Source organism: Haemaphysalis longicornis, unplaced genomic scaffold (genome assembly GCF_048455015.1).
Source record: "Haemaphysalis longicornis isolate Haplotype H1 unplaced genomic scaffold, Haemaphysalis longicornis Haplotype H1 scaffold_8, whole genome shotgun sequence".
NCBI classification, from domain to species: domain Eukaryota; kingdom Metazoa; phylum Arthropoda; class Arachnida; order Ixodida; family Ixodidae; genus Haemaphysalis; species Haemaphysalis longicornis.
Window position 1 is genome coordinate 40096243 of NW_027526445.1, and position 17564 is coordinate 40113806.

Consider the following 17564-nt stretch of genomic DNA (forward strand, 5'->3'; position numbering starts at 1 on the left):
TGGTCATGACAAGGCTGTTCATCGTGATTACCACGCATTCACTCACGGAGAATAACACTAGATTCCAATAAAGACCACTTTAAAACCTCAGTTTTAAATGGAATCTTTCAAAGATGCCTTTAGCCGAGGAATCCCAAAACACGAGATGCCGAGGCCGGACGCACCTACAACACTTCGGTCTTGCATTTTATCTGGCAAAACTGCTCTAACCTTCTGGCTTCGAAAGTAGTGCAGGGCGTGCTTCATGCTCTGTTGTGGCATTGCTTCGTGGCATTGCTTTTCCCATGCAGCTGCATGCTTCACAAGCATACCATACTGTATTGAATACCTAGACAATTGAGCAAGAAACTTCATACAATGGGCAAAGATACCAAAACCCTGCTTCCTGAGACGTTTTAATCAACCCTACGCACGCTCTTTTTTTCTGGTATGATACTACTATGGCAATAATGAAAAGAACAAATCGTACAAATCAGCCCTTTTATCTGGATCAAAATTGTGACTCTGGGAATACTGGCTTCTTGTTTTCAATAGCATTCACGGTTCCTCGAGTCTCTTTACGGTTTGGTAATGTAGAATCCCCTTCTAATAAGACCGAAAAAAAGTTTTTCTATTGCAACGAATAACTTCTTTCATCAAACTACCCAACTTTCCACAAATATGTTGACAATTTTGCAGGTGTGAATTAGAAAAAGTTGTTTCTACACAGTATATGTAATCATTATATTGATAAAAAGCCTCATGTTGGGCATTCTTGTGTGCGTAGTTTTGTGCCAACTGGTCTATTGTACTGAGAAAAAGTTCTAGAACTATAGTGCAGTCATTGAGATAAGACAGGCAACTCTTTTTAATAAAATAAAAATTTAAAGATAGAAACAAGAAAAAAATGCAATGCTCCAAAATAGAGTTGATTTTTCCACGTGCTATCAATAAACAGTATGCAGACTAAATCTGCCCGCGCCACAAATAAAAAAGAAATTTCTCCTTCATTCGATCAGACCATTTTTACGTGTTACTGTAGAACGTAAAAACCGTAGCTGAACTCACACGTAAACATGGCGTCAGGATCAGATTTCTCTTGTTCAATTTTCTCCATGTACCGCTGAATAAAGTCCGCTGTCCCGTCTTGGTGATTGCAATTTATGTTGTTTTCTATCTGCGTTCTTTGAAGTATGTCGCGGAACAGAGTAAAAAGCAAGCCAGGGTAAATAAACATATAGGGCAGTAGTTTTGTGGCTCACCTGAAACAATTCTGATTTAATGTGTGCCTTATATTGAGCAACAACCCGTTAGGGAGCGAAGTTGTGTGAACTCAATTTAAAATGTTATGTTGTTTATAATTTCAAGGCCTATTTTGTTCGTACTCTAACGCAGGCAAAGACGAAGCAGGTTTCTTTAAGTATCAAAGTTTATTGAAGCGAACATGTGATCCGTTAAAACCACTACCGGCTTTATAGATAGCGACCTGCCCATTGAAGCCACCGACAATAGCTGGCAGTGTGCCAAAACATTGCCGTGTAGGGACGGCGCACTCCATCAGGTGAAGCCAAGTTTAATCCCCAAACTCACCAGCTTCGCTTCGCTCGCAGTGGGCCCCACGACTTCTCGCATAAAGAGTAGCGGTCATACCAATAAATTCCGATTGTAGCGATCGCTACTATAAAACCGGTCAGAAAAGAGAATTCCCAATGAAGCCTAGAATCGTTTCCTAGCAAGGCAAACATAAAAGTCCAGAACTAAACCACACTGCTACCATAAGCGCCTGCCCCACTGGCGTTCTCTTTTAAAGCAAAGCTTTCAAGCTCTACCAGCCAACGGTTCTTGGTTCTTTCGTGGCTGCGGTGCAACAAACTGTTAAAGCGTTGAAGGCGGCGTCAGGGGGAGGAAGGGCGCGGGGGGTTTCACTCACGGAGCACACTAGAGATGGCGCCGCAAATTTCCCAGCGTTCCCAGCGCGGGCGTGCCTGCTCGCCGGCTGCTGCGTCCGAGGTTCGACTTGGTCGTCTGCTCCAGCGGCAGTTGTTCTGGCCCTGTTTCCGTGCAGCTTCGCGTCCATTGCGCGGTGCCTTCGTACTGCTTGATTACGTTGTTCGAGAGCACCTCCAGGGTACCCCACACCCGACGGAATTCAGTGGTCGTACAACAAACATACGTTAAAGATTGGTTTGCATGGCGGGAAAACAAAATGTACAAACCACATACAGACATCTGGCCTCTAGTGAAACGCTACCTTTTGAGCACTGCGTACCGCGAATGGGACTCCGTTTTCTAAATTGGTGATTACCAATTTGGTTGTGCTTTAGAGGTATTACAAAAGGCGAAAGTAGCGACAGGTTCCGATGAAAGCGGAATAATAAAAGTTCCCTCAGCTTTCCCGCAATCCTCAAAATTACTAAGCTAGCGAGTCCAAATCGGTATAAATGGGAATCACTAAACTCAAATGCCGAATTGTTTCGGTGTCTGCGATTGTGTCCCGCGGTGGTGTAGCCTCAAGCTAGCACATCAGGATGGCTAGCTTCCGCTGTCTCACCCTTCGAAAGACGCTCCTGTCCATTTTCTCTCTCCCGACTCACGGCCAGGCTACAGCGGTGGCCTCTGCCGCTCTAGCCCGGAAGTGGACGACGCTGCTGCTCCGTTCAGGACGACGCCCCCGCTCATTCTGGGTAACGGGTGGCAGAACCTCAGGTTTCCCACTTTGTAGTGCCACGTGTGAGAATTGAAGTGACTTCGTATGGGCAATTGTTGTGGGTGTCGTTTAAAGCTTTGATTTCCAACCACCTTCACAGCGTTGATTGGCCAAAATTTTTTGCGTCTAATATTTTGAGTATTTCCGTTCCAAAAAAAGCATTACATGATAGCTACAATTAACAAGTTCTCGTTACGATCAACGTATACTTATTTCTTAGGAGAACGTCAATTATTTTCGATGCGCAGCATTCCTTGGTTGGTTACCTCAGACTTTGGTATTCAGCGATTTCGACGCTTGCCTCACAACTAATTCCCTTCACGAAAGCACGTGCGTCCATTTAACATCCGCTGTAGTTGTGAGCAAAATGAGGAGTGGCGCAAAACAATTTCAAACTACTACCATCGTAGCCACCGTTCATTGTCGCCAGTAATACTTACAGCACAGGTGGCCTGGGTAGACATAAGGAGAAACGCATGTAAACAAATACGTTCTGTTAGGTAAGAATAAGGAGGTAAGACGTTAGGTACGGTGAGAAGGTACGACGTTCTTTTAGGTAAGAATATGCGAAACGGAAATAACAAGAAAGTTGCACCCGGAAAATGTTCTGTAGATATATCGGTAATGCTCATACAAAACCGTGACCTCTGTTTCATGCTCAAAATAGTACCTTACAATGCCTCAATCTTGTGATCAAACATGTTGAATTTGTGGCATTAATGTTGAAGCAGGGGGTTCTAGGCGATTGAGTTATTTTGCCTAATGGAGTTGTTTCAACTAATGGAGTTATTTTACCTATGCGTTCTGCGCCCTGTTGTCATTTTTCGTCTGTATCCAGCTTCACATGGCTTCCTCTCATCCAAGTTTCTCAAGCGGTATTCATAGGTTTGCACGATTACATCTTGTCAACATGCAGTCGTATTGTCACGAATGACACTTGGTCATCCAAGCTTCAAAAACGATCTTCATAGGTTTGTACCAGTGGACGCGAAGCTGCTCTAAAACAGGCCCAAAACAACCGTCGCTAAAGCAGACGACAAAGCCGTACCGCCGAAGCCACCACCGGTGAGCAGGCACTTCCGCGCAGGGAACGCTGGGTAAATTCACCGCGCCATCTACAGTGTGCTCCGTGGGTGAAACCCTCCGGGCGCCACACTCCCCCCGCCGCCGCCTCCTCTGCGTTGGGAGTTTGTTGTCCCGCACGCCAACAAAGAACCGTTGGCTGGTAGAGCTAAAAAGCTTTGCTTTAAAACAACAAAAAACCAGTATAAATATTGCGTCTCAATTTACGGGAATACAGCACACCTCCCACGCCCGATAGTACTACGTACTCCATAAATTACCCCTAACGCCCATATATATCACGAATAGCGAAATAGGCATCCCGACATGAGGGTATTTGTAAAACTCCAAAACGAATCCAAGCATTTTGCTTATGTGAAGTAAGAATTCACACTTCTTCTTGGGCAGTAAGTTTAGAGAGCGCGTCTTCCCAAAAATAACATTTTCTTTCTCTCCACTTAGCATATCAACATAAAAATCATACTGTAATTCGCGTACGCCTTAAACGCAATAATACTCTTCATTCTTTAAATGACCTCATACAATTTACGTTTCCTCAACTGCTTTCCATCTCTTCAACAAACCCACCTTCTTTACAATATTGGTAGAAATAAACCGAACAATACCAACCCAACCCAGTTTTCATTGAAACATTACTTTCTACTTCCAAAGGTACGAACGAACTACCACTGGAAACCGTGAATTACCGTGAATTACATTTTCTGCAATGTGATGCTATAGGCGACAGGCCACTGTGATTGTGAAGATGTTTGGCGCGCGTTCGGTGTACTCGTACTACTCGATCTTTCTTTGTCAGTATTTTTTTGTTGTTGCTTTGTTTTTATTTTTTGTTTCTTCTAAGGCTAAGCATATATATTTGCCGTCTTGTGATTAAAGAATCAGTTGGAAGTGAGCGCTAGTTCGTGTGTATTTTTTCCCTCCCTTGTGTTTCTGCTGCGCTACATTTGTTCACTATGAATTACCAACTAGCCCAGTCTACAGCTTTACTTTGCAAATAGACGTTCGGCTTTGCTCCAATAGAGATTTACAACAAGCTATCTTGTACCATAACCCAACGACGTCCATCATCGTTTAAGTGTTTTTCTGATCATAATTTACAAACCGTCACTTGAAATTTTGACGTAATTATAAGAGTTCGCGTGGCGTCGTGTTTTTGCTACATTTGCTCATCGTGATTCTATAGGTGATATATACACGTATATATTCATTGTACCGATATTCATGTAAAACAGGGGACTTTCGGTATAAGATTCCTTAATTTGTTTACTTATCCAAGTTGGCATTTTTGTGCCTGTATATTTGATTTGTCCAATCTGTTCTGCATTATTTCATTCAATCTTCCATGTTAACAATAAACCATGTGCACGTATCCTGTTTCTTCCTCTAATGATATGGGTAATATATTCAAGTATCATTCGTGCCCGAAGCTGTATTTATCCTGAATTGGTGTATTTTATGAACAACAGGTTGTCGAAACCCAGTTTGTTACTCTGGAATCCCTTTTCGTATAAGGTACATTGTGATGTACCGTACTAACAGAGACAATAAACTTCCAAAATTGGGAACTTTCAATTTTGCAATACAAGCCCGTATGTTCATTATATATATAGTTTTTATGTTCACGCTAACAAGGAACACTATTCTCCAAGTTTAGCACAAGAGAATAGCTTGCTTACTTCGAGAACTCCTCCAGTTCCATCATAGCAGTGTTGAGAAGGCCGTTTCTAGTAAAGCTCAGACGGGAGTGCAGGCGTCGGACAGCGGGGGGAATGAACTGGAACAAGGGCCCAGTGTTGAACACTTCAGATAACTTCTTTATAATGCGAAGAAGCTTGAGGCGATTTGGGTGGTCAGGGGCCCACGATCCGTAGAAGAACGACGCGACGTTGTTGAGAACGGCTGACATCAAAAATTCGTGCACTTGAATGGGCTCACCGTTTGTGTTTGCTATTTTCTCAGAAAGCCGTCGAATCTCTTCCTGTTAGTAGGAGGGGAACAAAAACAAAAATGGCGTTCAAAACCAAATATTTTGAAAGAACTTGGAACATTTTATATTATGAATGGGGGTGAGGTTTTTTTCCTACATCATATTCCCCACGTGTCCAGGTGTGAGGTGCTCATACGCAGTATTGCATCGAACCCTAAGATATAATTTCTTAATCAGCTTAAATGAGAAGCTGGACGGCCATGCCACTTATCACTAAACTCTTCCTTTTTGCGAAGGAATGGGTCATCCATCGATGAGTAAGTACAGTAGAATGACGAACAGCTAGTTGCCATCCTCTCGTGCTGCCTGCTGACGAGGTACAATACCAAACACGTATTAGTTTAAATTATTGCCACGAAAGCGTCTCTTATGAAGTGGGGACAACGAAGACGGCGACGACGAAACGGTCCTCATTGTGGCGCTTGGATGATTACGCGCGAATTGGCGTGCAGTAGAGAACACTTTATTTATTTATTTATTTATTTATTTATTTATTTATTTACTGCTAGTGGTATCCCTTTGCAACGAGGGGAGGGGCTGTCATCCTTCCAAGAAAGAAATAACATATCTGTTTCATACTCTTCGTTTAATACTAGCGCTGTTCTGACGGCAGGCACAAAAAAAAGTTTTTTTGTGTTGCAGGTGGTAGCTGTCTTACGCATTATTCCCCACTCTGCTTCTCGTATAGCAGCTCTATATTCTTCTTATAGAACACTGGTGGGCCGCTGAATCGGCAGAGCAATCGAAAATGTCTTTTGGTTTGTACTTTGTCACTCTTAAAAACAGTTTAATAAATCTTCCTTTGCATTTTCCATCACCTTTGGCTAATGCAATTATGGACAAACCACAGTAGAGTAGGTAAGATGGCGTCTTCATTAGTGATTCGTAACGTAGACCTTGGTTCAGCCTTGAATATTTGCGTCGTAAAGCCGGACGGACAGGTCACCGAAATATCTGGGGTAATTATGAAGGAGAGGTATTCTCGCAAGAGCCCCATGCCCATGCAAAAGTATTTGTAACATTGCGCAAGGAAACAAGTGCGGCGTTAAAGTCGGTATCGTGGATACAAATTCTTGATGAATACTTGTCAATTGGTATCATAAACTCGTCGCCAGCGGAACAAATCTGTGGCCCAGTACATGGAAGTTTCAATTGTAGTTTAGTTTGAGAGTCATATAGTTCAATTCCTTTTGCAGCACTTAACTGAGCCTGCTGGCGAGTTGTTGACTTATAAGTATAAAACCTGCGCCAGTGTCTACCAGAGAAGACCTTTCCTTCCCGTCGATTGAAAGAGATAGCTCGGCTCTCACCACTTAATCTGTGCATTATTATTTTGAACCCTGATGGAACATTCGAAGGCCTTGAGGCTACCGACTTTGTAACCCTCGCTTCTAGAGATTGCTGCTACTAGTTTCCCTACCAAGGTCTTCGCGTCTTTCCCTTTGGCGCATCCTGTGAGTTCCGAGGAATTATCCCGGTGTTCATGTGATCCGGCGACGTCGAGGGTAGTCGTAACTTCGCAAACTGTTCTTGCATGGTCCCTAAATAGGCGTCGATCTCGAGTATCTTTCCGCGAAACGAGGACGAGAAGCGGCAAGGGAAAAACCATGCATTCCTATCTCAGGATGCGGTACACAGATGAAACACGTGACCCGCTTCCCCGCAGTGGTAACCCAGCGGTCGGTGGTCTGTGGTGCACTGCAAATCAGTCTTGTATACCCGTGGATGAAATCCCGACTCTGGTAGAGACTGTTGTTCCGCGGAAGTTTGTGTAGGTGGAGGCGGCCTGGAACGCCATGGGCAGCGAACGGTATTAGCATAGGTCATCTTCAACACCGTTCCGTTGGAGAAATTGCTGGGTTTCGTTGGAGCAATCGCTTCTCAGATCTCCTGGGGTACCAACTGGACGATGGAAGAAAGGGCCGGCTTAGTAGACCTCATGGTAAGCTTTCCCAGACCTTCCTGCATGAGGGTGCTGACGAGAGTCCGCAATGAACTCTCGATCGCTGCATACAGGACGGCGGTCTGCGTCGAAGCTGTGCTGCCTAATCGTTTTTTTTTGGTGGCAGCGATACAGCATCACTCGTTTGATTAACAAAGCCTCGTTAATAAACTCTTCTACCGTTCGTGGTGGATGTTGAGAGGCTTCGAAAAAAGCAGCTCTTTCAAGCTGTACATGAGCTACCGGAGCTTCTTATGCCGAATATACCGAATAAGATCAACGAAAGAGCGACGCCACGTATTGAGTTTTTGGACGTGTTACTCATAAAGCCTTAGGGCAAAATATCTGCGGTCCGTGTTTGAGAAAGGGTCATGAGGCTGGTTCAGGAAGTCCTCCCTTGTTCGGAGGCTCGCTTCATGGTTCTAGAACCAAGTCTTGGCACCACCCTTTAAAAGAATGTAAATTCGTAAGCTTCTCGTTGGAATTTTAAGTAACAAACTAGAGAACTGGTCGTATTGGTTGAGGCAGTCTATAAAATTCTCGAACAGACTTCCGTGAAAACAGCTCGGTACCCGGTGTTGTGCCGAAGTCACCTGTGAAGTCGGCGTTCTCTCCATAGTTTGCGTTTCACGACCTCTACGTGTCGGCGGCCACAAGGGAAAGAGAAGAAGTCGGGGACTGAGCAGCAGGCGTCGCCTGTAGCGATGAACAGGGGGGACGATGAGATGAGCACTCGCGGGGCTTGACATTTGGCTGCCAGGGGTGGGGGAAGGGGGTGGACATGGGGCTGCTTACCCCGAACTTCAGCAATGTTGCGGGCCAGGAGTTCAACCGCCGATGGCGATATGAAAGGCAAAGCAAGCTTAATGGAGGTGAACATGTAGCACAAAAGGGAGTACTTAAACTCATCGTTACCACCGTTGACTCGTTAGCATCGTTAACTTGTCGTCACAGTAAAAACACCGATACATTCTTCCCTTACTTGGTCCCGGAAACTGTGCAGCACTTTGCGAAGTCTTTTTTGCGTACAAAGCTGCGGAATATGGTGGACACGGCGCTTCTACGGACTGGGCAATCTTGTGAGGCGTTCAGAAGAGAGGTACCGCACATTTTCTTGCCACAACCAACAAGTCATGACAAATTTAGCCCCACTCCAGCTCAAGTCCACCTCCTGTTAGTTGATTGAGCGGATGGCCTCTACACGAATAAGCAAGGAATACTACTCCACCCAGACGCGGTCGCCACCAAATTGAGCACCCACGACAGTGTTTACCTCCTAGGGAAGTTGCTGCGGGCAAGGTGGTACAAGTGGCCACACATTCTCGTTGCTATAGACATACAGAAGGCGTCCGACACCGCATCCCTTGCAGCGGTCCTTCATGCTTTGTGGATGATTATCCTAGAAAGACTCTACAAGACTTATGTACAACAACGACACACCTCTAGAACCCTCCGCGAACGGAGACAACTCTTGTTGTACTGGCTGACCCGTGCGCAGATACCACAGTGGCAGCATGCTACTCTGAAGACCCGGGTCCAAGTAACGAAAAACAACAGTTATTTTCTCCAGTTACTTTTACAGCAACGACGGTTTTTCGCACGACGGGGCAGTGAAAGCTTGAGCCTTAAAATACGCTCGGACCATTTGAGATTCTGGGCCGAGTATTGCACGCTCCCGGGGATGAAAATATGATGCTTCCTTCTTTTCTGTGGTGCGTCACGCACAAGATACGCAAAAAGTGGCGCAACTTTAGATAACTCCCAAATGCGTTCTTGTGGATATTTTTAATAATTCTTTACGATCCTAAGAAGCTTGAAAAACAACTGGGTTCATGGTCATTGCTCGCCAAGACTTACGCGCTTGTTTATCCTGGCTTACTCCGCTTTAAACATTTTTAGAAACGTTTAAATGCTAATGCTACGGACACTGAGGACGCTGTCGTTTAGAGAAAGCACATTACATTGCGTGTGCATATAATATGTTCACGTACAAACCTCCGGTGACAGAATTCACTACTTTTATACACCACAGCTCTATAAGGAGATCTAGGTGTTACTAGAGCTTTGTGTTTAAACACGAATTGAAGATTCAGTGCCAAATCCAAAAGCGTGCGTTAACATGTAGGTCATCGGTCTCGCTCGCGAACATAAGGCTCGCCGCTATGCGTACGCCTTGCTTCAGCCCCTGAAGTGCCAACCAGGACTTTCCTGAGGCACCCCTTGCACGTAGTCCCAACCTCGCTGTTCATCTCACCATATAATTGATGACGTTTCGTCGTTTTGGCAGTGGCATTGGCTTCTTGTCGCGGAGTTTGTGGTCCTCCAGAATTACAATTTTGCTACCATGACTTCCACTCCTGCTGTTTTGCACCAGAGTGGTGCTTCACAACCCTTTAGACACCTTTTACGCGGCTACGCAGGGCGAGAGGCATGTCGAGGGCGGGCGACGACGAGCAGAAAGCCGGCAGCTGCACGAAGGCACCCCCACCGTCTATAGCTCGGCTTTACATCACTTCACCCCGTACGTGCCCTCCCATTCTGTTGTTCTTCCACTCTGTCTCCACTAACCGACGGTGGAAATTTCAGCCGAAGTTGGCCATTTATTACTCGGGCTGTAACTAGAAACGCGTCATTTACGATATACTTAACGACCACGTGGCAATGCAAAGCTACAACCAATTAACATTTACCTCTACAGTGTATTTTAATTGTTTATCTTGCAGTCAGAAGGACATTCTTATGAAAGTTCAAGTTTTCAAATAATATATTTGTAGCCGGTCACTGATAAGAACTGCACTAAAGAACGCTTACGCACCTACATCTTCGTTTTTAGGTTTAAATGAACCCCCCACGGCGACTCATAGCTAAGGAGCTGTGCCGCGGAGCCCAAGAAACTGGGTTTGATCAAGGTTGAGGTGGCTGCTTTTCTGACGGAGGTGAAAAGCGAAAACAACCGTGTGTCGAGATTTCGGCGCACGTTGAAGATCCCCGGGTAGTCAAATTTAGTCCTGAGCTTTAGGTTCGGCGCGTTAAACCCGGAAATCAATCAATCAGGTTTAAATGCCACTTTGAAAGTGTTGCGTCCCGCTGTCACCAAAGCTGATTCAATAGCACAGAGAAGAAGCTACGTGATATTGCTACGTGGTGGCAGGACAATAATGGGCGAACAATGTATTCCCACTATTTACGCGCCTCCCCTACTTCTTCCTTGTTCTTATCCTCGTCGTCGTCTTGTAACATTACCCCGCCGTCGAGGGAGACCATCCCGGTCGAGGCCTTAGTAGATGAGCGAGTGTTGTGAGTACGAACGATGAAATTATAATACACAGTGAATATGACGTTGCTACCAGGGTGAGGATGAAGAGCTTGGTGAACACTGGCCCCAGAAAACCCATGCCCGCCGACGTCACGAAGCAATGTCCAAAGCCCTTGAGAAGACGCGCCGGCGAACGGGGCAGGGGGATGGCATCGTCGTCTTGTCTGGTCGCGGCTTCTCACGTCTCGGCTGATTTCGGCTCGTCATAGGCTGGGTCTCGGGCTGGGGAACAGATGCCGTGATGGCTCACCGGGGCTGGGGCATGCCGACGCGTTCCAAGAGCCTGGAGAAGATCGCTTCAGGAGTCAAGACGGAGAGATGCTGTGGGCCACGATGAAGGTGATTACCCCGCACCTTCACCAAACATGTTATGTGGTGGCAGGACAAAGGACGTGAACCATGAGATGGGCGAAGAATGTATTCTCTCTATTTACAAGATGTCGGCCATGAGATGGAACCGGCCCTGGCGGCGCGCCTCCTCTACTTGTTCTTCCTTGTTCTCATCCTCGTCGTCGCCTTGTAACAATATCAAACAAGCCTTATTCTTCTGCAGTTTCCTTTCTTTATATAACGACGGCAATTAAATTGTCTTTAATGGAAGAAAAGGTTCCGTAACGGGAAAATCACTCCCTATAGAGTTTAACTGCAAAACACGTAAAACATTGCTTTGAATGATGAAAAATATCCCGTTTGGCTTTTCCGGTAGTAAACATGATTATGGCAGATACAAAACATTAGTTGTAGTGCTTATACCTATTTTAAATTGTTTTCACACTTGCGTATATTTTTCCTAAAATGTCATAAACGCCCTCCTCACCATCATGTTATCTTCCATGGCAGTTTTCGCAAAACCTACGTTCCGCAGCATGTTCAAACAGAACTTCCTGGTGGCCATCCACGGAATTCCACTGAGAGAGCCGACTCCTGCACGACGAAAAATAGGTGTTTCAGTTCTGGAAAATCCTGTTACTTTTTTTTTATTTCCACCATTTCAGGCATGACATATAAAGATTTCTGTAGGGTGTCCTAACATAATCTTTTTGAATATTGGAGGTTCCATTTTATTTCGAATGGCGAAACCTCATGCTGCATTTAGAAACTTGCGTGTTTCATTAAGAGTCTCTGCAACCGGGCAAGAATATTATTGCAGATCGCTTACGGCACACAAGTGCTACCAAGTAAAATTTACAAATAAGATAAATAAGTTAGAAAATTCATACCGCCTAAATAAAACCGCCTTGCAAATGTGCGATAAAGTTAGATATCTGGGTGTCACATTTTCTTTGACTATGAATTGGTCTGCGCACGTGGACACAGTTTCGGCGAAAGCATCCCGGATGTTGTTTATTTTTTTCAGAGGAAATTTAAGCACGCCCCTACAGGTATGAAGGAAGCGTTGTACATCACTAACATTAGGCCTGTGCTACAATACGCTTGACAATCATGGGACCATTTACTAATAAGAATATTGATAAGTTATAACGCGTCCAAAGACGAGCAGCACGCTTTGTCACAGCCAATTACGATTTCACTGTCAGAAGCTCAAGTATTGTTGAAGGACTTGGATCTAAAACTTTGGAAGCACGTAGGAAAATTTTGAGGTTAAGAAGTTTATGTAACATTCTAAGCGATAAGACAGGAATTAACAAAAACATTTATATAAAAGAGCCTCATTACATGACTACTAGACGAGATTACCCAAGAAAAATTAGACCGTATGAGTGGCGCATTGATGTCTCCCATTTTTCCTAAAGTCTTTGAAGATTGCAATGCTCTACCTAGTGAAGTAGTTGCCGCATCTGATTTTCAGACTGCCATCGATGATTTTGTGATGTAACATGTAACAGTTGTGTATTATGCTCCGCCATTGTATTTCTAAATGATCTTGCCCTTTTGTGTATTGCCCTTTTCTGTGATTGCTTTATGCATCAAGATTGTAACCCCCTACAATAATGCCATATCGGCGCTGTAGGTATATGTAATAAATAAATAAATAAATAAATACTACCGTCACACCTGCGCTCGGTATACACCCGAAAGCAAACGAAATAAATGTAGTAATACAAAAGTTTGATGGTAACAGAAAGTATGAAGAGAGTATGCCAAATATGTGTATCAAAGGAACACATAATTGTTCCGCAACGCCTCATAAGTGCTTTCAAGAGCCTTCGAAAGTATAATCAAGAAATCGCAATACGAAAACCGGTGTGAGCTACTCATCACCTCTCTTCTAAACGTATTCAAACAGAAACCTTAAGGGATAATTTTAGGTGAAGAGTGGAGAAAGGCATTTCAATTAATTGATTTGGCATGGATACTTCTCACTGTTCTGTATAAATTGCTTTATTTCGTCACCCTAACTCGGTGGTAATCGATAAGCACGGTGTGGTCTCATGATAGTTTTAGCCGAATTGGAGTACTGGGCTTCAGTATTTAGATAGCGTATATTTGAGACGGTTTATGAAAGTAAACAGTGTGCCGTCTTGAACCATTAGGCATGTATGTAGACTCATTTTCCAAATACACACCAATGGCAGCGCACAGGGAGGGGGCGATAGCGATTTTCATATAATTTTCCGCGCTTCCTTAAACTGTTTTCACGATAAATTATTCTTCATTTTGGTAACATAATCTGCGAGGTACTACGCAGTCTAGTTTTTTCTGGAAGTTGAGTGACTGCGTTTTTTTAATCTCCGAACTATATCTACAATGGAAAGAGGAAAACTTGCTTGCAGGAAGATATACTTGTACTAACCTTGTAGCTGTGAATAAAAAAGTACGTTGAATTTATTACACTTTCCTGCCACGTTCCCTTTTGCTTATAACGTGATGTAAGTTTAACATTAAGTTGCATGCGAGTTTTCCTGTGTGTAGGTGGTAGCCCGATTTACGCCATCCCATTTAGAGGTGCAGTTTTCAGTGCCAATTTGAATAAGCACTCGCGAGTTGCCAGTACAAGAACATTCTGACAGTCTAACTTGCTTGGGCAAACTATTTTTTCTCGACGGGCTTACTGCAGTTCTCAAGGTTCACAACACTATAACCAAAGGCCGAAAGCACTAGTGCCACTGTTCAACATGGCAGTAGATCCCGAGAATCAGCCAGAGACGAAGCATGGAGGTTTGTGTGTGAAGACATTGCGGGAAATGAAAACATTACTGTTTCCCTACCAAGACGGGTACTTTGTAATGTAAACAACAGCCACAGCGACGTGGTCATGTGAGTGTACATTACCTGCATAATATTCCCGAGCCGTGAGAAAGCAATGGGATCTATTCAGTAGCTCCTTGGTGTTCAAGAATTTCTTTATAGCTTCGATGCTGTTGGGAATCACGATGTTGTAGAAGTTCACCTTCAACCTGTGGACATTGAACCAAAGCAGAGTAGGTGTTTTATTTTTGCAGGTATATAAAGTAGACAACTAATGATTGGGTATTTTTAGAAGAAAAGGACTATGAGTCAATACATAGAAGGACTTCTATTTGAGGAACCATACTGCAGTCACATAGCAACAACATGCAAATCAGGATTTAACCGTAAGGAAGACCATAACACCTGGAATATTCATTGCCACGTAGGATACAACTTCAATTCAAACAATTCAATTCAAGTAACGTTTTAGATATTGCTGTCTGTGTGCGTACTCTTTCGCCAACATCTTGAGCATTTATGGTGGCGTGTTTTTGTCGTTTATCTTGTGCATCAGGAATGCAGCATGAGAAAACCAAGAACCATTAAAACAGTGAACGCTGTAAAGGCGTTCTGTTGCTTCTGCAAAGAAGTGTTGTTATAAAAACTTCGCACAACATTTCCGTTTCGGCTATTTCACGCCATTTTCACTGAACGAAGAAGCAGACAATTACGCAAATTTTAAAAAGCTAATCCATACGTATTAGTGACTAAAGAAGTCACAACATAAATAATGTAGCCGCTTTTACAATAAACTACCTTCGCTCAAGATAACGCCCCTAGTCAAGTGTAACTATAGAATACTTGTCATATGCAGCAGGCTGCCGACAGTACGCGGTGAGCAACCATTGTACAGTATTTACCTCTACGGCAAAGAACCGTACAATGTGGCGGTAAACATTGCCTAAATATTTGTTACCGACCTTTATCAAATAGGTCCCCCTCTTGGAAGGAATACATTGATGCATACCCATACCCTATCTGAATTGTCAGTCTGACCTTTGTTTGAGCCCTTAGACAATTTTCACCTACTTATCAATTCCTACTGAACCAAAACAAGCGCGTGGTTCAGTCTTGTTTCTTCGAGATAACAGGACATAAAACCGCATCGCAGTCGTCATGTTTAAAGATAGTGTTGATCGGGAGAAATCACTCATTAGGTATTCATAGGAAAGTAAGGAGCATAATCATTTTCAAAGTGGCGTCCCCCAAACCGCAGCCTCGAAAGCTGCTTTTTCAGAAAAGCGCTTTTGATGTATTCCTAAACCTCGTAGCAGTTCACACCACAATATAGCCGGAAAATTAGTCCCGCTCTGGAACACGGCACAATTTCCCCAGAAGTTAGCAAAAGGTTTCTTCATGAGCGCGCTTCGTCTACTTTGAGGTCGACTATGCTTACTCTGAACCAATTAGTATTTCTTGCTCCCGAGTAGCTCATCCAGCGACGTGGTCATCTCGGCACGGAAAAAAAGGACTACAAATAACCAGGTCAATAGACATTGCGGCCCTACAGGAACGACGCCCACCGTGCCTAGTGCAAAAGGACCTTGCGTTACCTTTATAAGTATTTCTCAAATTGGGTAAAAATGTTTTGTTCTCCATTGGTGATCTTCCTGAACATCAGCTACCTTCATTATTACAATTCCGCCAGGAATATGGGTGTACATATGGAGTATGCTCGGCCTCTATTACAATCTTTCCATGGGTGCAATAATAAAATCTCGGACACAAACTGTACTTTTCTCTTATTTGGTGGAGTTATATTTGACAACCCCAATGCAGCCCATTTATACTGTGGAAACGGAGTGTCATTGGCATCAGAGGCCAAGGTATTATGGTAACAAAAATATGAACATTTAAATTAGAAATACAGAAACAACAAATTAATGACTTCCAGTCACAGCGCCATTTTAAGACTGTGTTGCAATGAACGTACAACAATTTTCGCATGATTGGAGATGTACGCACAGTCTCATCGTCCAGACTTTTATTGCAGAGTGATATTGCCACACGCTCCGACACAGCGTTCCATTTTTAGTGAGAGCGGGGAGTGCCAGCGACCACCGGAACAGCGCTGCGTCATGCGACCGCGTTCGAGAAGATTCTGCGCCGGGTAGGACGCGCAAGTGTGCCGAGTGGCGTCCAGCGCACAGCTCGCGGACGCACGTGGAAGGACTCGACGAGGAACGCGTTCGCAGTGCAAGAGCGCTCTCTCTTTCTCGACGGCGGCCTCCCTGTTCGCGTTTCTTCAGTTCGGTGGGCACAAGTTCGCCTAATTAAAACAGTTTTGCCCTACTCTATCCATCTGCCGTCTTGTTATCCGTGACAATATAAACATTGCAGGAATTCAACTACCAATTGTGACCGGAGCATGGCTACGAAAAAACAAACTTCGGCTCCTTGAAATGGCAACCTTTTTCTTTTCTATTTTCAACGTATTGCAAAGACCTGAGGGTCCAGCGTTTGTTTAGATTTTTTGCAGTCTTTTGTTTCTCTTTTTTGAGGGTATTGGCAACAGCGGTCGCTGCAGAGTTATACTAAACATAAAATAACGACACCTTTAGGTTGAACCATCAATTCCTCCCTAGAAAATGTTTGCAACATCTCTCTTCCGTGCTCTTTTGGGCTACGTTTTGTTTAGAATACAGGCCTCTCCATTTTTAAGCGCTGGGTTATGGTAGTCACAATCCTTCCCTATAATCGCTTCCAAGCAGTGGTAACAGTAATGTTGTGCGAAATAAAAATGTTCCCATGGTGTGGCTCACGAAAACTAAATTAGTTTTGCATTTATTCGTGCAAACATTAATAGCATTGTAACAACGTTTATTCGGTGAATTTGAGAGGCGATTCTGAGTACAGAGTTGTGCTGCTTCGAACAACATGCCATACGGCAAAGTTTATAGTTAAGCTAAAGAGCAAGGGTGCATTATTCATGTTTATTAAAAAGAAACAAAAATATCATGCGGTAGCAGCACTGCCGACGCACACACACGCTAAAGGCCACAGATGCCCTAGTTGCGAAGAGTCACTACGCAAAGCATGGTCAGGCTAAATGGTGTGGCTTTTAAATAATACGTCTAAATTAGCTGGAATTTTCAACATACAAAACAATAAACATCCAAGGTAACGTAAAATCAACTGCGGTTTTAAGGGTTCTTTACAGGTTGTTTACAAATGGAGCTCCTCGGTACTGTGTTATGTTACCAATTTTAACAGAATAAACTAAAGTGAAGTGGACAACCTAAAAAAATGTAGGAAGCTCATACTACCGCGTAAGACTTGAAGATAGCGAAGCTGTGCGCAACCTTCACGACGATCACGGCGGTTTCAGTCCACTATTCCCCGCAATTTGCGTCTTTGC

The 17564-nt window shown here is 44.0% G+C and overlaps 1 protein-coding gene across 5 annotated transcripts in view; it reads right to left on the bottom strand.

Annotated features, from left to right (window-relative positions):
- The window catches only part of LOC144149018 (cytochrome P450 2F3-like), a 61618-nt gene that overhangs the window by 27722 nt on the left and 16332 nt on the right, over positions 1 to 17564 (bottom strand). For 3 of the 5 annotated variants that reach the window (XM_077680558.1, XM_077680556.1, XM_077680555.1), the window contains 4 exons: positions 14249 to 14373; positions 11832 to 11938; positions 5446 to 5747; positions 1048 to 1163 (listed from right to left, as the gene is read on the bottom strand). In XM_077680558.1, the coding sequence (XP_077536684.1) occupies positions 1048 to 1163; positions 5446 to 5747; positions 11832 to 11938; positions 14249 to 14373 (650 nt within the window). The remainder of the gene's footprint in view (positions 1 to 1047; positions 1164 to 5445; positions 5748 to 11831; positions 11939 to 14248; positions 14374 to 17564) is intronic. The other 2 variants (XM_077680560.1, XM_077680559.1) reach the window with 2 other exon arrangements.